The sequence below is a fragment of the Erinaceus europaeus genome, chromosome X, assembly GCF_950295315.1.
Source record: "Erinaceus europaeus chromosome X, mEriEur2.1, whole genome shotgun sequence".
Classification (NCBI taxonomy): Eukaryota; Metazoa; Chordata; class Mammalia; order Eulipotyphla; family Erinaceidae; genus Erinaceus; species Erinaceus europaeus.
This window is the reverse complement of record NC_080185.1, coordinates 17,288,573-17,310,943: the sequence shown is the minus strand read 5'-3', so window position 1 is coordinate 17,310,943 and position 22,371 is coordinate 17,288,573. Positions and strand designations below refer to the sequence as shown.

General features: G+C 42.1%; 1 protein-coding gene across 3 annotated transcripts in view; it reads right to left on the bottom strand.

Moving 5' to 3' along the window:
* Positions 1-22,371, bottom strand: part of MCF2 (MCF.2 cell line derived transforming sequence) — a 157,829-nt gene that overhangs the window by 2,365 nt on the left and 133,093 nt on the right. For all 3 annotated transcript variants that reach the window (XM_016190482.2, XM_060183183.1, XM_060183184.1), the window contains 4 exons: positions 21,173-21,251; positions 20,562-20,628; positions 16,451-16,560; positions 11,964-12,076 (listed from right to left, as the gene is read on the bottom strand). In XM_016190482.2, coding sequence (XP_016045968.2) covers positions 11,964-12,076; positions 16,451-16,560; positions 20,562-20,628; positions 21,173-21,251 — 369 coding nt within the window. The remainder of the gene's footprint in view (positions 1-11,963; positions 12,077-16,450; positions 16,561-20,561; positions 20,629-21,172; positions 21,252-22,371) is intronic.

The window sequence follows — 22,371 nt, the reverse complement described above, 5'->3', positions numbered from 1 at the left end:
TAATTAACTTTGTCCTGAATTAAGTATGAGGACATCTGGCTCTATGTAGAAAATGATGATGATAAAAGTTATGGAAAAATCTAGCCAGAGGCTTCCTAATTTGAATACAAATGTCAATATTATACATAAATGACATCAGTGTATTTGGTGCTTTTTTTCACATCTGAATTATGGAGACTGAGCAACACAAAAAACATTATTTTCCACTATTTACATCGCATTGAGTCTATATAATCATATCATGAAAACAATTCATAAAAAATGTTGGTGTTGGGAGTCAGGCAGTGGCAAAGCAGGTTAAGCGCACGTGGTGCCAAGCACAGGGACCAGCATAAGGATCCCGGTTCGAGCCTCTGGCTCTCCACCTGCAGGGGAGTCGCTTCATAGGCAGTGAAGCAGGTCTGCAGGTGTCTCTCTTTTTCTCCCCTCTCTGTCTTCCCCTCCTCTCTCCATTTCTCTTTGTCCTATCCAACAATGACGACATAAATAACAACAACCAATAATAACTACGACAACATTAAAAAAACAAGGGCAACAAAAGGGAAAATAAATAAATAAATAGATATAATTTTTTAAATGTTGGTGTTTATCAATTTGCATGGCTTCTTGAGCATATATTATAAGTGGCTGATGTCTCACTCACTTTCTCATTAACCATCCAAATAAAGTGAAAGCAGTGAACAGAAAGCTGGCTTATTTTCAGATTTTCTCTTCAGCATGTAAGATAAAAATCCGTTGATTTGGGGGAGGGGAGAGATGTGATTCATTACAACTATTTGGCTTTGAAAGTTTTCAAAGCATTTCTATCTTAGATTTGATCATATACTGATGGTATAAAATGTTGAAACAATATGTAAAAAATAACTCAGCAATGACTTGGGGTTGTCAGAATAATAGCCATGGAAATCAGCTGTTGGATTCATTCCTAGTTATTTTAGGTTTTATATCTCTAATACAAGTGGTCCTGCCTTTCAAAATTTATTTTTTCAAGTTTTTGTTGCTAGGATATAGAGTCATCATTTATCTCTGTGTAATGATGCTGTTTTAGCATGGCCTTGTAAAGTTCATTTATGACTTCTAGTTGAGTCTGTGTGTGTATAGATTCCTGTTAGCTTTTTCTATGCACATGATCTACTAAACATGACAATATTGCCTCTCTTCTCATCTTGTAAAAATTTTTTGAGTTACAGAATGTGCACAGATTTCTAGGAGAACAGTGACCACACTTGGTGAGAGTGATCATTGTTATTCTCCTCCCAGTCTCTGGTTGAAAGCATCTCACCATGAACAATTCACCATAAGCTACTATCTTTTAAAGGGGACTCAGACTTAGGGCACCCCCCCAAAAAAAAAGAAAGAAGTGACTACTTGTGGGGCTCCTATGTGATGTAATATTTACACTGAACACTTAGGTTTTCTTTCTGATTGCAAATGAAATTCAAACCCAAATAAGTTACTCCTATTCTAGTGCATTCATTTAAACCCATTGTACCATGACCTAGAATTCAAATACAGAACTAGAAATCCAAAGGAAACATATGTATTCAGTAATAATATTGTTCACAAACAAGTCCTTTGGTGCTGCCTTTTTTTTTTTAACCATTGCACTACTTAGCTCTGGCTTTTAGTGGTACGGGGGGATTGAACCTGGAGCCTCAGGCATGAGAGTCTTTTTGCAGAACCATTATGCTATCTACCCCTGCTGGTGCTGCCTTTTTATAGACAGTTCAGCATTCCTTAGCAGACAGTTCATAATAATGCAGATTCACATACAGAAAAATTATCTCTAAAGGTTGGTTTTAACAAAAAGGAACAATGGAAGCTGGGGAGATATCATAATCGTTAAGCCAAAGGGCTTTCATGCCTGAGTTTCTGAAGTCCCAAGTTCAATCCCCAGCACCTCCATAAGCCAGAGCCAAGCAGTGTTCTGGTATTTATCTATTTTCCCCTTTCTCTCTCTCTCTCTCTCTCTCTGTCTCCCCCCCCCCCAGTGGTCTGTATAGTGAACATGATGGTTTTATTAGGTTTCTTGAAACTGCAGTGAACATTAAGGCCTTCAGGCCAATAAATAAAACTGCATTACAGTGAGAATAGGTGAAAGACAAAAGGCCTAACGGTAGCCATGCAGCATAAGGCAGCTTCTGTCATAAGTCTTTAATCGTCCATTCTCCAGCAATCAGCTTCCCAGAGACCAGCAGCCTCCCCAGAGATTGAATTCCAAAGAGCCCTCAACTTCTACAAGTCACCACATACGTAGCTCCCGGGTCTCACATTATTACAGTCTTTTCATCTTTAGTTGTTAAGTCATATGCTAAGGCTAAAATGACATCTGCTAATTATGCTCACATGGCCCCGCGTGCCTCTTTGTTTATTGGCACTAACAGGCAGGCATAATGTGTACCCAACACTTGACTCTCGATCGGCATGAAAAAGTCAGTCCGGGAGCAGTGAGATTGCACACACAAAACCCCAGCTTAGCAAAACAACAAAACAAAACCAAATTAAAGGACAAAGTGAAATCCTAGCTGATATAATAGGCTTGTAGCTTTAATTCTCAGCATAGAGAGATTCTTACATTGCCAACTGCATATTTGGTGGACCTTTTAAGAATTATAGTCTTTGGGAGTCAGGCGGTAATGCAGGAGGTTAAGCACACGTGGCACAAAGTGCAAGGACCAGGGTAAGGATTGCGGTTCGAGCCTCCGGCTCCCCACCTGCAGGGGAGTCGCTTCACAAGCGGTGGAGCAGGTCTGCAGGTGTCTGTCTTTCGCTCCCCCTTTCTGTCTCCCCCTCCTCTCTCCATTTCTCTCTGTCCTATCCAACAACATCATCAACAACAACAAGAATGACAACAATAAAACAACAAGGGCAACAAAAGGAAATAAATATCAAAATTAAAAAAAAAGAATTGTAGTCTTTAAGCAAATAATATATAGTCTGTTCTTATTCTACCAGTAATTTTGGCATTCCAAAAACCATTGTCACCCATTAAAATCTGCCAGCTGTTCCCTGGGACAGCCCTTCTTTTCTTCTATTTAGATATTTCAACTTAAGTGACAGGGGAATTCGTGGCCAACAGTGGTACCTAAACATGAATACATTACATCAAGCAACATACACAAAACAAAAATCATGCTATATAAACCCCCCCCAAAAAAAATCCACAGAAGCTTCATTCAGTCCTCGTTTTAAATATTTCCTTGCCACTTTCGTATTGCTTTCTAGCATTAAACACTATCTTCAGCAGAAGCATCTTTGCGATTGACACTAAAAGAAGTCAGATGTCAAAGGACAGAATGACACAAGTAAAAAAAAAAAAAAAGAGGGGTGGATGTTTGGCTTCACTGTGGGGGAGGTGGGAGGTTGGGATGGGACACAGTTTTCGGTGATGGGAATGGTGTTTATGTACACTCCTATTAACCTGTAGTCAGAAAAATCATCTAAAAAAAAAAGAAAAAGAAAAAAAATACATACTGAAACTGCTACAGAAGACCAGGTATGAGAACCCATGTGCGAGAACCCAGGTTCAAGGTGGGAGAAGCTATGCTCCACAAACAATAAGACAGAACTACAGGGTGTCTCATTTCTCTCTCTCTCTCTTTCTCTCTCTCTCTCTCTCCTGATCTCCCCTTTCCCTCTCAATTTCTCTGTCTGTATCAAAAAAAGAAAAGAAAAACAGAAAGAAAAAGAAAGAGAAAAAAATGATTGAAAGAGAGAAAAAGAGAGAGAAAGAGTTAAACAAGAACTAAATTGCTCCAGAGAAGTATGGTCATGTTGTAACAAAACATGACCCCTGAGACCAGGTAGGCATTCACTAAGTATGTGATGAATCAATGAATTAATGGATGTAATGTGTGACCTGCAGCCACTACAAAGCTCTATGTGTCAGATAAAACGTCCGAATCTCAGACAAACACCTTGAGTGCACACACAGACTCAGAGCATTTCATTCTTTCAAAGCACTTTTCACTCATCGAAGGTTAACATTCCTCTCAGGTAGCTGTGCATGCATAAAAAAGAAACCCTTCAGCCTCATTACTCAGGTGAGACCTTTCCTTTCATAGGATTTTCTAATTCCATTCCAGGTGGTTCACTTCCTAACAAAAGTCCCAAAACCTAGATATAGACCAGGGCCCATGAGATAGGACATATATTCACATGTATCCATAAATTAGGGCAAAATATATACCTGAAAGCAAAAGTACACAATAGTCTTCAGTGAGTCAGTATAAAGTTCATAATGAAATAGTTAGACTTAGATACCCTTCTCACCTACTTCCTATTATACGTCCTTCACTCACTCCAAAGCTACCCTTATCAAAGCAAGGACTGCAAAAGCTGAGTAAGGGCAAAAGACTGGCAGACTTTAATGATGACTCTTTAGTCACTTTCAGGCCACCCCATCAGCTGGGGCCCTATTCGGGGAGGCCTGGGATTCCCAAACAGACATGATGGGCCTAGACCTCGAATAAATTCCTCTTTCCATTGTTACGAGTCATTCCTATCAGGAATAACAAAACAGACCCCTCTGTGGGCCCCCATAGAACCTCGTCCTCAATTGGATCAACAACGGTAGAGAATGTTCCATCCAACAAGGGGAGGCTGGACAACATACCCTATCTCCCACCTGAGGAAGATGGGTCCTGAAATTGGGACAGCTTGGAACATTCCTACTCATGACCACAGAATGTGAGCTCAGATCTACAGGGATGCAGAGGTCACATAGGCTCCTAAACTGAATATGGGCCCACTGCCAGGCCCTCCACCATGTTCTGTGACATAAAAAAATCATTTTTTAAAAAGAGCACCATTCAGTTTTGGTTTATGGTAGTGCAGGGGACTGAACCTGGGACTCTGGAGCCTCAGGACTGAGAGTCTATTTGTATAACCATTATGCTGCCTACCCCCACACAAGGATTCACTCTTTACTTACCCAGAAAGTTGTTCCTGCAACAGGTCTGCAAGAACAAACAACCACAGGAACACTTTGATGGCAAAGGCAGGCCTACAGTGTGTTTATTTAACATTGAGAGCTCTTTTTTAATTTGGAGAGGGAGAGAGAGAGAGAGAGAGAGAGAGGCTGGAAGCCACACAGGAAAGAACAGCACAATGAGCCAGAGCTACAAGAACTCTTAATCATAAACCTGGAAAACCCCCCCCACACACACACATTTTTTAAAGACTGCTATTTGTAAACTCTGCTCATGAAAAAAAAAATGTATCCTGGAACTGTATTCAAAAGACAAACGAGATAAGCCTTCTCTCCAATTTTGCCATTTTACCCATGTGTTTCTTTTTGCATGTGCTTTGACCCTTTCTGAATAAAAGCTGTAGAGGGCAGGCGGTGATGCACCTGGTTAAGCGCACACATTACAGTGCGTAAGGACCCAGGTTTAAGCCCCTGGTCCCCACCTGCTGGGGGAAAGCTTCACAAGTGGTGAAGCAGGGATGCAGGTGTCTCTCTGTCTCTTTCCCTCTCTCTCTCTCCCCTCTCAATGTCTGTCTCTATTCAATAATAAAAACAAATAAATAAAAATACAAAAGGATTTTAAAAATCCTGAGGGAAAAGAAGGCAATGGTCCTGAACAAAGATTTACTCACGTCCTCCCCTCACCCCCAGGGCCAAGGATCTGGGGGATCTAGTATTGCTTTACACAGTTGAAACTCATGGGCACATTGGGGATCAGGCAGTGACACATCTGGTTAAGTGTACACATTACAGTTCAGAAGGATCAGGGTTCAAGCCCCTGGTCCTCACCTTAGGGGGGAAGCTTCACAAGTGGTGAAGTAGGGATACAGGTGTCTCTCAGTCTCTTCCCCTATCTTCCCCTCCCCTCTCAATTTCTCTCTGTCTCTATCCAATAATAAATTTAAAAAGATTTTAAAAATGTAAATAAATAAATAAATGGGAGTCGGGCAGTAGCACCTCCGGTTAAGTGCATGAGGATCCCGGTTCAATCCCCCGGCTCCCCACCTGCAGGGGAGTTGCTTCACAGGTGGTGAAGCAGGTCTGCAGGTGTCTATTCTTTCTCTCTCCCTCTGTCTTCCCCTCCTCTCTCCATTTCTCTCAGTCCTATCCAACAACAACAGCAGCAATAACTATAACAACAATTAAAAAACAAGGGCAACAAAAAGAAAAATCAATAAATATAAAAAGTAATGAGCACGACGTAAGCTCGGTCCAATCAAAGCACATTAAGCCATAAAGTTGCACTCCCCATGGCCTGAATCATGTTGCAACTTCATTGTTAACTCATTAATAAGTAGAATAATGCAGGTGCACTGATCGTTCTTGGTCCCAAAGCAGGTAACAAAGATAGAATTATTTTCCGAAAAAATAAATAAATAAAAGAATTATTTTCCGGTCACCAAGTATTTGAAATGAGGTTTTATTTTTTTTCCCCAGCACAATACCTTACACATTAACCACAGGCTTTTTTTCAAGAAGAGCAGAATAAAATGCTTTTAAAAAGAGAACGGAAAAATAATAATTACATGGTGCCAAGCCTGTGCATGTCCAAAGAAATTAACCTGAAAGCAATTATCCACAAAGATCACTGAGAAACCAGCAGGAAAGAGCTCAAACAAGAACACTAATCCAGAGAAGAAGCAACCTGACTTCTTAGCCTTTGAGCAAGTGAAGCTGAAGGCTGGGAAGTGGCACATCTAGATGAGCACACACGTGACCATACACAAGGACCTGGGTTCAAGCCCCCTGTCCCCCCTGCAGCTGTGGGTGTCTCTCTTTCTCCCTCTCTATCTCCCCTTCCACTCTCAACTTCTCTCTGTCCTGTCAAATAAAAACTGAAAAATAAATAGAAATATTTTTTTTCTTTTTGTATCTTTTATTTATTGAATAGAGACAGCCAGGAATTCAGAGGGAAGGGGATGATAGAGAGGAAGACAAATAGAGAGACACCTGTAGCACTGCTTCACCACTCACAAAGCGTTCCCCCTGCAGGCGGGGGCTGGGGGTTCGAACCCAGGCCCTGAAATAAAATTTTAAGAATATATATAAAAAAAAACATTAACAACGAACAAGCAACTCATTCCAACTTGTTATGATTGGGGGAAGAGTGGCTTTGGCTTTCTTTTCAGGATATGCAGTTACTTTTTTATCGTATTCTTTTTATTATTAGTGCTGATTTAATATTTATTTACAAAACTGTAAGATAAGGGGGCTGGGTGGTGGCACACCAGGTTAAGCACACACATTACAGTGTGAAAGGACCTGGGTTCAAGCCCCTGGTCTCTACTTGCTGGGGGGAAGCTTCACAAGTGGTGAAACAGAGCTGCAGGTGTCTCTTTCTCCCTCTCAATCCCCTTCTCCCCTCTCAATTTCTCTGTCTATAACCAAAATAAATAGTTCTTTCCTTTTTTTAAAAAAAGTCTTTTTAAAAATTGCAAGATAATAGAGGTGTGATTCCATACAGTTACCACCACCAGAGTTCTGTGTCCCATCCCCTCGATTGCAAACTGCAGTAGTTCTCCCAAGGTCACTGATATGAGCTGATTCTATAACTACCTATATCTATGTATACAATGAATTTTATTGATATTTTGTTATGTTTTCCTTAGCAGCACGACTCAAGAGACTGACCGGAAGAGATGAGAACAAATAGGTTTTCTCCATTCCCATCCCTAGTGGTAATAATACTTGACTGACTGGGTACAGTGACTTCATTTTCTGACATCATCCCTGGAAAATATTCACTGAAGACTGTGGATTGTTGACACACTCTTCAGAAATAAGCTCCAGCAGACATTTAAAATAGTTGATTTCCCCTGTTTTTGCTTTTCTCAAATCTGAGCAACTACCCTACTCTCAGCCTCAGATAAACCAAATGAAGGAAGTAGAGGTGCTTTTTTGTTGTTGTTATTTGTTTGTTTTGTTTTGTTTGAATCTGTGGTCCAAGCCAGAGGCTCTAAAACGTTCTGAGAACAGATTGTTGGAGGTGCCTGACATCACAGTAAGAAACTCAAGGGAAGAAACGTACACTAAGATATCACTGAAGTCTTTCTTTTTTTTCCCTTTTTTTTTTATTTAAGAAAGGAGACATTAACAAAACTGTAGGATAAGATTCTTGACCTCTTACAAAACTACAGTGGAGTGTCTCTGAGACTAACAGACAGAACTCAGAGGCAAACAGGAGAATACAGCTGTCTTGTCTTTCTTCCTTTCTTCCTTTTTTCCTTTCTACCTCCTTCCCTTTCTACCTCCTTCCCTCCCTCCCTTCCCTTTTGCCTCCAGGGTTATTACTAGGAATCCACTGCTCCTGGCAGCCTTTTTTTTTTTTTCCATTTTATTGGATAGGACTGAGAGAGGACGGGGATATAGAGGGAAAGAGAGAAAGATAGACACCTGCAGACCTGCTCCACCACTTCTGAAGCATTCCCTCTGCAGGTGGGTAGCCAGAGGCTCAAACCCAGATCCTTGTGCAGGTCCTTGTTCTTAGTACTATGTGCACTTAACCAGGTGCACCAGTGCCTCCCTCAACCCCCAGCTTTCTTTTCTGTCGCCAGATGTCAGATTTGCCAGAACATTGAAAACACCTAACATCTCCCCTAATTTTGTTTTCTAAAAATATAAAGATTTCAATAGAACCATTATTTACATAAACTTACAGTGGGTTTGACTTTTCAAGTAATGAGCAAAGAATTTTGTATTTTCAGCTTTAAATTTTTTTCTCAGTTTTAATTGGTACCCTGGCAAGTAACAACAAACGTAACCTGAAAAACAAGCTTCTTGGGGTTCTTAGTAAGTTTTTAAGACACGAAAGTGTTCCTGCATTTGAAAGTTTGCATGCTGCCGGTCTAAGCAACTAAATCTGAACAAGTTACTTATCAGCTCTGAGCCTTAGTTTCCTCCTCTGTCAAATAGGTTGATAACATCTACCTTTTATCTTCCTCATACTAGGTGTGGGTAGTGCATGCGAAATCCTGGCTGATAAGAAGTTTGGTCGGGAGTCGGGCGGGTAAAGCGCATGTGGAACAGAGCACAAGGACCAGCCTAAGGATCCCGGTTCAAGCCCGCGGCTCCCCAACTGAGGGGGGCGGATATCGCTTCACAGGTGGTGAAGCAGGTCTGCAGATGTCTGTCTTTCTCTCCCACTCTGTCATCCCCTCCTCTCTCCATTTCTCTCTGTCCTATCCAACAAAAACAACATCAATAAGAACAACAATAATAACTAAAACAGTAAAACAAGGGCAACAAAATGGAAAATAAATAAATAAATGAATAAATATATTTTAAAAAGAAGAAATTTGGTTGTCTTAATATAAAAACAAAACACCCCAGGAAGCTTTGTGATTCACCAGACCCTCACCCCCTTACCTCAACATCAAAAAAGGCTAATAACTAAACTTGCCCTTCTAAGCACAGCAAGGACCAATCTGCTGGAGAAAACATCATCCTCCACACTGGTGGCTTCAGAAAGGGACAGGTTCATCCTAAACAGCCCTAACTCCCTTCCAATGACTCAGTAGGATCCTGGTAATACTGCAAACTATTTCTTCTATAAAATACTTTTTTGGGGGGCTAGAAAACTGCTCAGCTCTGGCTTATGATGGTACCAGGTATTGAACCTGGGACATCTGCTGTTGCATTACCAATGGTACTATCTCACTGCCCCCAAACACCTTTTAAACAGTGTGTCTTTTATTATGGAAATGCAGCAATTATATTGGAAGACATGTTTTTAAATAATGGGGCTTTTGTAGTTTTTATGTATTTATTTACTTATCATTGGATAGAGACAGAGAGAAACAGAGAAGAGGGGGGAGATAGAGCGAGACAGAGTAATACCTGAAGCCCTGCTTCACCATGTGTGAAGTCTTCCCCCTGCAGGTGGGGACCAAGGGTTTGAACCTGGGTCCTTGTTAACTGTCATATGTGTGCTTAAACAGAAATGCCACTGCCTGGCCCCTAAAATGATGTCTAGGGGAAAAAAACTACAATGGTGCTGGTCCTATGTTTTGGTTTGGTTTTAACACATGTCAGTTTGTGTTCATTGCTATGCTGTCACAAAAATAGAACAAAAAATATAAGTAACAGGAATAAAGATACATGGTAATTTTTGAATGACATTTTCTTTTTCTGAAAAAAAAAGGCAAAGCTATCAAAGTATGAGTATCAACTGGAAAGAAGATGGTTAAGAAAAGTCTATAGGGAGTTTGGCAGTAGTGCAGCTGGTTAAGCACAGGTGGCACAAAGTGCAAGGACTGGTGTAAGGATCCCGGTTCGAGCCCCGATCCCCACATGCAGGGGCGTCGCTTCACAGGCGGTGAAGCAGGTTTGCAGGTGTCTTTCTCTCCCCCCTGTCTTCCCCTCCTCTCTTCATATCTATCTGTCCTATCCAACACCAATGACATCAATCACAACAGTAATAACTACTACTACAATAAAAACAAGGGCAACAAAAAGGAAATAAATAAATATGTATATAAAAAAAAAAAAGCCTATAATGGTAGTTGCCTCAAATTATCACATTGAAGGCGATGCTTTCATATACTTCCCAGGCATCAGATTCATGCAGACAGTAATCACATTCTATATATATATATATATATATATTTAATTTTATTTTTTATTATATAGAGACAGAGAGAAATTGAGAGGGGAGGAGAGACAGAGAGAGAAAGACACAGAGACATACATGCAGCTCTATTCACCACTCGTGAAGTTTTCCCACTGCAAGTGGGGACCACGGGCCTGAACCCAATTCTTGGCATGCTGTAATCTGTGCACTTACCCGGGTGCACCACGGCCTGGCCCCAAAATCATATTTTTCATAGCATTCGGGTTAACTTACATCACTTACCTTTAGTCAATTTATTATTTAGCAGTCTTTGTACTGTAACAAAATATTTTTCTTTTCAATATTTACATAATATTTTTAATTTGAAAGAACAAAAATAGAGAGGAGAGGAAGGAAAAACAGGCGAGAGAGGGAGAGAGGGAGAGAGAGAGGGAGAGAGGGAGGGAGAGAGGGAGGGAGAGAGGGAGGGAGAGAGGGAGGGAGAGAGGGAGGGAGAGAGGGAGGGAGGGGAAGAGGGAGAGGGAGAGGGAGAGGGAGAGGGAGAGGGAGAGGGAGGGAGAGGGAGGGGAAGAGGGAGAGGGAGAGGGAGAGGGAGGGAGAGGGAGGGAGAGGGAGGGAGAGGGAGGGAGAGGGAGGGAGAGGGAGGGAGAGGGAGGGAGAGGGAGGGAGGGAGGGAGAGGGAGAGAGGGAAAGAGAGAGACCTGTAGCCCTGTTTCACCACTTGTGAAGCTTTCCCTCTGCAGGTGGGGGCTGGGGCTGGAATTCAGATCCCTGCTCAGCTGGGCGAGCCACCACCTGGCCCCTAAATAGTTTTTATTGCATAGTATTTATATCCTCTAAAATTCCCATCTGGAATCTAAACTGACTAAAGTATGGTTGACCCTCCTTTGTTCTCTGATTTTATTTCACATACCCAGGACTGAAGACACCGCGGTAATGCTCCAGCAGAGGAACTAAAAAAAAACTCATCAACATACAGAGATAATGGAACGATGGGCTGTTTTCTGGGATGATGGATGTTTGGGCCATGGGCCATATTGTCCTGCAAAATCATTTGGTCTGGCCCTGTCAAGGCAACACAGGCAAGACATAGCAACATGAAGTGCTAATTTTGAAGTTGATCATTTTGTATGGGCCAAAACAAATGCTGGAAATATCCAAATGGCCCTTGACAGAAAAAAAAAAAAAAAAAAGGTTTCTCCCTCTCTGGTTTAGCTCATCGTCTTCAGCAGGTGTTCCAGATACTCCTGAAACAGGTGCTCCTTATAATGACCAGGGCTAATGACTGCTCCTGAAAAAACGTGTTCCAAATCTTCCAGCCACAAAACCTCTAGTGACCTAGCAATGACCAATCACCGCGTCCAATTCATCAGCACAACGGTTACAAAAGATCTTAGATCATGAATTTCCTAGAACACTACTAACCATTGATGAGGGCTTTCCTTCTTCATTGTCATCATAAGGTGAGTAGAAATAGTTTCTTGACCATTCGTCGGGCTCGGCCGTGAGTTCGGAATGTGGCAGCATTTCAGTCCAAACTATGAAGAACATGGGAGGTAGCAGTTATTGACTGACCCTGGCCTAACACAAGGAGGGAAGTAGAATTAGCTATTAACAATCTCAGCTGTTTGATTGGGGTGTTCTGTAATTTCTGAGCTCATAGAAAGAAATGTGAGTGTCACAAACATGATTTTAAAACATAATTTCAACTTGGGGCTGGAGGAGGGGAGTTTTTACAAGGAAAATGAAGTTAAATAACTTTCCACTGACTACTTAAACCTTCTTACAGCAAGTGATCTCTTCTAAAACTAATTTTTTTGTTGTTCAATGTGGTATCAGGGCCCCCATGAATGCACCACAATAACGCCTGTGCCAACTCCTTCAATTTTTTTTTAATTTGGAGATAGTGAATGATGAGAGAGGGAGAGAGGGAGGAAGAGAGGGGGAGAGGGGGAGAGGGGGGGAGGGGGAGGGGGGAGGGGGAGAGGGGGAGGGAGATATCAAAGTACTACTGTATCATCATGGAATATCTTTGACTTTGTCCATAGTGCTCCCAGGTAGTACCAAGGCTCAAACCCAGAGATTTGTGCCCAGTATGGCGTGCATCCTACCAGGTGCGCTATCTCTTTGCCCCACCCCCAGTTCTTCCTGTAGCAGTTTTACTGTTCCCACTCAAATAGCTCTTATCACATTCTACTGGGTAATAGTACTTGACATGCCTTACCTCTCCTTAATCAGATACCATGTCTAACACACCCTATTGCACATAAAGGTCCTGTATGTCAGAGAGGGTTAATCAATTAAATGCTAATTTTATTAACCCATTTATGAACTGGGCAATGACTTCATATTCATTTCTATATATTCAACAGGCTACTGATATAGGCAGAGGAGTAACAGAATCTCAACTCACTGTCCTATTCATGCAACTCTGGAAAAGTCACATCAACTTTCTCTGACTTATTTCCTCATCTGTCAAATGCAGACATTAGACACTAGTATTTGGTATTTGGTTCTGTGTGTGTGTGTGTGTGTGTGTGTGTGTGTATGTGTGTGTGTATGTGTGTGTGTGTGTGTGTGTGTGTGTGTGTGTGTGTGTGTGTGTGTGTGTGTTGGGGGGAGGGGTACTAGCATAGACAACAAGGGGAGAGTGACATATAGAAGGATCACAGAAAGCTGAACTGGGCTGTTATTGGCTGGTTCTCCTGCAATTATAAAAAGCTTTCAGAGGGGGCAGGCGGTGGTAAACCTAGTTAAGTGTACACATTACAATTCACAAGGACCAAGGTTCAAGCCCCTGGTCCCCACCTGCAAAGGGAACGGCTTCATGAGTGGTGAAGTGGGGCTGCAGGTGTCTCTCTGTCTTTCTCCCTATCTGTCTCCCCTTTCTATCAATTTCTCTCTGTCTCTACTCAATAATAAATAAAAGTTTTTTAAGGTTTTTAAATATTCATTTATTTATTCCCTTTTGTTGCCCTTGTGGTTTTATTGGTGTAGTTATTATTGTTGTTATTGATGTCATCATTGTTGTATAGGACAGAGAAATGGAGAGAGGAGGGGAAGACAGAGAGGGGGAGAGAAAGATAGACACCTGCAGACCTGCTTCACCACCTGTGAAGCGACTCCCCTGCAAGTGGGGAGCTGGGGGTTCGAACCGGGATCCTTACACCAGTCCTTGCACTTTGTGCCACCTGCCCTTAACCCACTGTACCAACCCTTAACCCACCGCCCAACTCCCAAATAAAAGTTTTTTTTTAAAAAAAAAAAGCTCAAGAGGAATAACTCTTATCCCTGTTTTTAAAAATAAATAATAGTGATAATTATAATAAAAAACTTTCAGAGAAAGGTCAATCACACAGGAGGATGTAAGAACAGCCCTGCAGAGCATCTCTCCAGGAAACTCTGGACTGTTGACCCCAGTTGTGTTTGATGACCCTGGCAGGTGTTCCCACAACACCTTGTGCTACCCTGTTAGGAAGTCAACATTTATTTCAACAGCTATGTGAACCCCTGCCCTCCATACAAATACACACCCAGCTTCACAGGGGTGCAGCTTGAATGCCTCTTAAATTAGACTATAAGCCCAGAGTCTGCACAGTCCCAGGCACCCGAGCTGTGCTGTTTGTTGGGCCAAAGAAATGGTATACAATCAGTTGAAAGAATATCATTTGTCTAAGAGAAAGGAAAAGTCCTGGGTCAGCAAGATAGCTCACTGGGAGGGTGGCTACTTTGCAATGCTTCCAAGTCAGGTTTGAGTCTAGCCCCTAGCACACTGAGGGAAGCTTCAGCACTAGGATGCCTTTCTCTTTCTCCTCTCCCTCTCCCTCTCCCTCTCCCTCTCCCTCTCCCTCTCCCTCTCCCTCTCCCTCTCCCTCTCCCTCTCCGGGAAAAAAAAAAAATATATATATATATATATATATATATATATATATATATATATATATATATATATATATATATATCAGCCTGGAACAGTGGAGCCCTGGTGACAACTAACCAAATAAATAAATAAGAAATACTCCAGAACCAGGAGATAGTTCACCCACTTCACCATACACAAAGACCTGGGTTCAAGCCCCCTTCACCCCAGAACCAAATGGGAAAACCATGCAGGGCACCAAGATTCAAGTACTATTACCTGGTAGAATGTGTTAAGAGCTATTTGGGTGGACCAGTAAAAGTGCTACAGGAAGAATTGATTCACCCCGATTCAAGAGGGGAGGGAAGGGGAGAAGAAGAGGGAAGAAAAGCAAAAGGAGAGAAGGAAGGGAGATAAGAGAAGGCGGGAGGCTCCAGCTGTGACTTTCCATATACCCCATTTGGACTGTCACATCCATCCCTTAAGGCCAATACAGAGGTTATGTTCACCTCTTTTCATGATTGTCATAGTTTAAGTCTAACACCTGCCAGTTAGCACAGGGGTACCATGCTACGAAGCTTCAGGAGCACCGTTTCCTGTGGATTCTGCTCACAGCCTGTGCAGCAGGGTCTCTCAGACATTAGCTGGCACATGGAAATGTAAACTGAGAACTTGTGAAACTGGAGACAACTGGGTCTTCCCCGGAGTTTCCGGCTCCACTCCAGGGGCAAGCCAGAGGACTTGCCTTCCTTACAAGTTCCCTGGTGATGCCAGTGTTGCTTGGCCTAGAGGTTATACTGTACCCATCACTCTCTGCAGTGCCCACCTTGCTGATGCCAGGCATGAAAGCCTCATCAAAATGGGTCAGCTTGATTTTCCCCACCAGGACGTGACTGGGCTTTGTGCCTGTGTGATTCCAGCAATCCCTGAAGACTATTTTGTTTCCAGAATAGAAATGGGGAGGGGAAGAAAAACAGAATGAGATACACCACAGCACTGCTTTACCATGCATGAATTCTCCCTTTTGCTTCACGCTCATCTGTGGTGGCTGGTGGCTCGAACCCTGGGCCTCATGTGTGGCTAAGTGTGCACTCTACTGAGTGAGTACTGTCCCAGTATGTTGTGTCTTTCTATGTTTTATTTAAAAATATGACACGGGGAATTAATCAAGGATCTTGCACATGTGCAAGACTACCAAACAGACTCCCTGACTTTTCTATACTATAACCTTAGAGAAAGAGAATAGTGAGGTGGGGAGAGACAGCAAGCACCACCCCACCATCACTGGAATTCCCTCACGCTGGCCATGACTCCCAAGACCCAACACACTGAGGCATGTACCCTACTCATTGAGCTACATCCTAGTCCCAGCTTCACTGTCTTTATACAAAGGTAAAACACAGGTAGGGACAGCAAAAGAGCTCACTGGTGAGTGTATGTGCCTTTACATGTGTGCAACCAGGCTCAGGCCCCAGTGTCACATGGGAGTGCCATGGCACCAAGGCAAGCTCTGCTGCTGTGTTTTGTTGACAGCTCTCTTTGTTGCTCTGTGGGAATGAAAAAGTTGGCTAGGGATCTGGCAACACAGCCCCCTTAGATAGTGCACCTGCTATGCATGCACGCAGCCTAGGTTCAAGCCTGGTCTCTAACACATTGAGGGAGTTTTGGTGCTATGGTTAGTCTCTCTCTCTCTCTCTCTGAGAAAGTCATCCTGAAGTTGTGAATCCCAGGAAGGAAGGGAGGGAGGGAAGAAGGGATGGAGGAGAAAAGAAGGAGAAAGGAAGGAAAAAGGAAGGAAAAATTCAGTCAGGAGACAGTGAAACTATGCAAACATGAAGTTCCAGCTTCCCATGGGGAAGTGAGGCTAACTGTATGCTAACAGCGCCCAAATTCCTACTGTGAGCCAGCATACTTCCTCATAAGGGAGGGAGGGAGAAATGGAGGGAGGGATGGACAGAGGGAGGGAGGGAGGGACAGGTAGACTTTCCAGATGAATGACAGTAGGAAAACTGCATAGCCATAAACCTTGCCTTCAGATGACCATGTCACATACCTGCGCTGGCTTCGGCCTGAAGTGATGAGATAGCATCTCCGACCTCCACAACCCTGCTGCTGGGTGCTGATTCTGCTTCTTCAGAGCGTAAAAAAGCTCCCTGCTGCTTGCTGAAACAGTACATATGTAAAAAAAAAAAAAAAAAAAAAAAAGGAGTGAGCCTTTGTACACAAGGAAATAAATTGAAAAGGATCCTGAGTGTTTCACTTCGGTCTTCTATGTCCTGATCTTTTATGGTTTCAGGTCTTTGGTCTGTTTTGAGTTAATTTTGGCACACCAGACCAGTGGTGGTCTGGTTTCATTCCTCTACACGTGGCTGGCTGTCCAGTTTTCCCAACACCACTTGTTGAAGAGGCTTCCTTTCCCTTCTACTGAATGGTTTTGGCTCCTTTGTCACGTACTGCATTTTCCAATGTACATGGATTTATTTTGGGGCTCTCTGATCTGCTCCATTCCTCTGAGTGCCTTTTTGTTTTAACATCTAATGTTTTAATTCATACTGTTTTGTACTATACTTAGAAGTCAAGGAGTTTGATGCCTCTGTTTTGATTTTTTTTCTTTCCTTAGCTCAAGCTAATAATATTATAAAACACTCTTAAGTTTCTAGTGGAGATTTTTAAAACTAAATAATGATTTACAAAAGATAAATCTTCAAAGAAAAAAACAAAACTTAAAAGGGAATTTCTTCTACTGATAATGCATATTAAAAGCATGTTCACTTTGGAAGGCTATATGGATGGAACTTAAACAAATAAAAATGGAATTACTTTATGATCCAGAAACACCACTCTTAGGTATCTATCCAGTGGACACTCACTCAACCACTAAGTCAAAGGGGCATGTACACCCCTATGTTCGTAGCTGCATTATTCACAATAGCCAAAGTGTGGGAGCAGCCTAGATGCCCATCAACTGATGACTGGTTAAAGAAGTGATGAGACGTATTCCATGGAATACTGCTGTGCATTCAAAAAAAGATGATATTGTGTCTTTGGGACAAAAATGGATGGAACTAAAGGAAATTAAGCTTAGTAAAATAAGTAAAGAGATGAAAGACAACTACCAAATGGTTATACTCATGTGGAATCTAGAGAACTGATATATATGAACTTGCAAAAAATTAATTAAAAAAATAAAACAAACAGTTTCTAAGACTTGTGAGAACTATGGTGATTATCTTTGGGAAGTAAGAGGTTGGGGGACATCGAACATTGGTGGTGGGTGTGGTGTAGTGGAATTATATATACACTATAACTTTACAATCTTATAACCCACTATTAATCACAAATAAAAATGGGGGAAGAGTATGCTCAGAGAATCCATGCATATTTTCCCATATTTAGGTCTATATGGGAATAGGTTATAACTTATAGAAGTTTAACTCCTGGGAGTTGGGCAGTAGCACAGCGGGTTAAGTGCACATGGCGCAAAGCACAAGGACCGGCATAAGGATCCTGGTTCAAGCCCCTGGTTCCCCACCTGCAGGGGAGTTGCTTCACAGGCATTGAAGTGGGTCTGAAAGTGTCTGTCTTTCTCTCCTCCTCTCTGTCTTCCCCATGTCTTTCCATTTCTCTCTGTCCTATCTAACAATGACATCAATCACAACAACAATAACTACAACAACAATGAAAAAACAACAAGGGCAACAAAAGGGAAAATAAATAAATATTTTTTAAAATTTTAAAATAAAAAAAGTTTAACTCCTAGGAACAAAATAAGTAGGCTCTCCATTTATTTTCTTTTTTAAGATATTTCTTTTCAAAATTTTTTTTTAATTCTAATGAGAGAGAGAGAGAGAGAGATACAACAAAAGATAGGGTGAGGGAGAGGAAGAGGAAGAAAGCGAGAGACAGAGGCCAGAGCACTGCTCAGACTGACAACTGTAGACCCTGGCAGACAAAGACAACCACTGTGATTAAAAAAAAAAAAAAGATATCTACTTATTACATGTGAGACAGAGACTTTCACATGAGACAAAGAGAGTGAGAGACAGAGACACCAGACACCAGACACCAGAGCATTATTTCAGTACGTGTGGTGTCGGGGATCACATTGGGAATTCCAGGCATGAAGTTGGATGTAATCCCAGATGAGCCAACAAACTTGGCTCCTGACTGTCTCTACCATCGAAGGACACCGTGCACAAAGAGGAAAAGGAGCATTGTTTTCTGACTCAGTTCTGGCTCTTCGTGGCACCAGGGGGGGCTGAACTGTGAACCTGTCCTATAAGCAAGCTCTGTGCATCTCAGTATCTCTCCCGCCTGAAAAAGAGTACGTTTTTGTTGTTGCCTGGATTCCACCACTCCAGACTGACTTTATTTTTTCACAGAGCACTGCCCAGCTCTGGCTTATGATGGTGCAGGGAGATTCAGCCTGGGAGCTTTGGTGGCATGAGAGTCTTTTTTGCAGAACTATTTTGCTGTCTCCCCAGCCCCAGGTTGACTTTTTGAAATAAACATCACCTCCCCAGACAATTACTTGGGTCCACCTGCATATTAGATGTCAGGCTCAGGAAAAAAGACTAGTATAGGCATGGGCCCTTGGGAATATAACTATACTAGCTATCTCCAAAATGGAGACCCCTAAATCTTCACCGGCAATATTCTAGCCTTTAGGTTCATGATTAGTCAACAACTTGTTTGGCTTTATATGTAACTCTTTTTTCAGCCACCAGGTTCCAGATGCTACCATGATGCCAACAGAACTTCCCTGGGCAGATAACCCCACCAATGTGTCCTGAAGCCCTGCTTCCCAAGAGCCCTGCTCTACCAGGGAAAGAGAGAGGCAGGCTGGGAGTATGGATTGACCTGTTAATGTCCATGTTCAGCGGGGAAGCAATTACAGAAACCAGACCTTCTACCTTCTGCACCCCATAATGACCCTGGATCCATACTCCCAGAGGGTTAAAGAATGGAAAAGCTATCAGGGGAGGGGATGGGATGGGATATACGGAGTTCTTGTGGTGGGGATTGTGTGGAGTTGTACCCCTCTTATTGTGTGGTTTTTGTCAATGTTTCCTTTTTATAAACAAAAAGTAAAAGAACAAAAAGAAAGAAAGAGAGAGAGAGAGAGAGAGACAATGGGAGAGAGGGAAAGACACTCCAGCACTAAAGCTTCCTCCATTACAGCATTACAGCAGAGGCCAGAATTGAACTAGAGTTTCATTCATGACAAAGCAGACACACCATCCAGGTGAGCTATATGGACAGCCAGAATGACTATTTTTTTATTTTATATTCCTTTTTCTTTTTTATTCTTTCTTTTCTTCTTTTTTTTTTAACCAGAGCACTACTCAGCTCTGGTTTATGGTGGTGCTGGGGATTGAACCTGGGATCTCAAAGCCTCAAGGATGAAAGTCTTTTTCATAATCATTATGAACTCTCTGCAGCCCTAAAAGAGTATTTTAATAAGGCAACTGCATGGCAAATTTCTGGCCAGGGCTTTGGCAGGGGAGGGGGTCAGTGCTGGCATCCTTCCTGCTTCTATGGAAATGTTCTTTGAAATCTCCATCTTTTAGAAACCTTGAGGCAGAATATAAGAACCTCATCTCTAACCCAGGTGGAGTGCTATCACTTTGGGCCACTGTCTTCTTCTAAGACTTTATGGATGTGTCCACGGTTCCCTCCTGCCATCTTAACTTCCTAACTACATAGACAGAGAGGCCAAGTCACCAGCAAATGTTCTCCACCAAGAGACCAGCGAACGGTGGCCTTGTCAGTGCTCCGTTATTCTCACAGGTTTCCCCCAGTCAAATCCAAGATAATCAACAATGTTTTGAGAGAAACCTATCAGTGCAATGATTTTTTTAGTGTTGGACTCCCCCTCAGATATGCTAATTATAGCATGTTTATAATCAGGTGCAAAAAATGAGCACAAACCCCTATATTATTTGTAACACTGAGGAAAACATGAGAATAACTATGAGGAATTGTCAAGGCTCCAGATATGAGATTAGAACAAAGGAAGTGATATGTTTGGGGGATCTGGCCAGCTGTTGCTTAGGGGACAGGGGAAAAGGGACTTTTTTGTCGAGGGCACCACAGTTATACTGCTTTATGTTACACACAGAAAATAAGACTGCAGGGGTGCTATTGCTTGAAGAACTACTTACTCATCATTTTGCTGAGAAGAAAACCGATCCTGTTCCATTAATTGATTACACAGCACTCGGTTTCTGGCTGTGAAATAAACACAAAAGCTTACACACATAGTACTCAAGAGCAACACTTCTTGCTTCAAAGATTTACACACACACACACACACACACACACACACACACACACACCATTCCCATTAGAATTCATTTTCACAGATTTAAAATAACTGGAGGGAAGCCCAGTCTGAATTTTACAAGGGGGCCCAAATGCACCATCTTCTACTAAAGAAAATCAGGTTTTCAACTAGAACACCCACACGCCCACTGCACACCAAACATGGATGATTCGAGATCACCAGCTGAGCTGCCGCCTACAGAGGACTCCGAATTAACCCAGTGAGTTTGCTTTATTACTTCACAACTGCAGCTCCAGCCCCAGAGTTCATTTTCTAGTGTAAAGTTCAAGCGTCAAAACGGTTTCTACAAACCCCTGAGTCTTGATCTGCTCATTTCATTTAGCAAACCTTTTTGGAATCAATAGGACCAAGTAAATATCAGGCCCATTCCCACAGAATCTGACTCAGCTGCTGTCCTTTTCATTCTAAAGAGCAAGGGCTTGGATTTACCTGTCATTAGCTCCCGTTGCTTCAACAAAATGCTTCTCATTTCCTTTAACCAGATCAGCTTCACATCTATATTTGGCGCCTAGAGATTTGAGATAAGGGAGAGGAGAGGGTGTGCTTTCTTTCAAAAAAGGATGCGTTACAATGACACAATTAATGTAGACATCAAGCAGGAACTACATCCTAAACCATGATATTTAATGTTATCATCCTTTGGGGGGGGTGGGTAGTAGTGGTAGCAGTGGTACTGGCGATCAAACTCATGGCTTCAGACAGACAAAGCATGTGCTCTGCCACTGAGTTACATCCCCAGCCCATATCATTTGGATTCTTCAAACCTCTAGGAAGTAAACAATTAGCTATTACATTAGACAAAATAAGTAAAAAGCACTATCAAATTGCCCTTCGGTAATAACACTCAGAGAAATGTGAAATGTGGTCTCACTATTTTTTTTCTTTGTAGGAGGGTGTTTTCAAGATATGAATACTTTTATGTTTAATTTTGGTAAAAATATAGCAAGTCGTACTATTCCAGCAAAGTCACTCTATTGTAGAGTAATCTTGATGACTTAAGACAGCAAGAAAGCTTCCTTAACATATCCTCCCATTACTTACACTATTAGTCTATTAAAAAGATGGCAAGAAGTCTTATATCCAAGTCAGATCAAGAAAACACTAAGTTCTTTCAATAGCTAACAGTAAACATGCCTGCCACAAACCATGATACAGAGACTTTGTGAAATGACAGCAACTTCTTGAGATGCTCTTATTCCTCATCCCTTCCCCAAAGCAGACTGGAGATTACCAGGCAGCTAGGTGGTCAGAGGGTTACTCCGATTATCAACACACAAGGACCACATTTAAAGTGGCATGCCCGTGACTTCTAATGAGCTATGTTCTGAATGCCAAGTACAACCAGTAGAACTCCAGACTGTTCTAAGGCTATGATTTTTGAAACATGATAAAGTCGGGAATACCTCCCAAGTTCTTAGCTCTCTGTTCTGATTATGTTGCCATGCAGAGCAGTAAAACCTTAAAACCCTGCAATGCACCTCCAGCATATCTCAAGTTAAAGAAAACACGGGCTGATATGAGAAATGTTTAAAATCATCAGAAAAAAATGATGATGATTAAGTAATGGCTAAGTGGCCCATGAGAAAGGAATTCGAATGTGTGCAGTGTAAGCAGCATTATTCTCATTT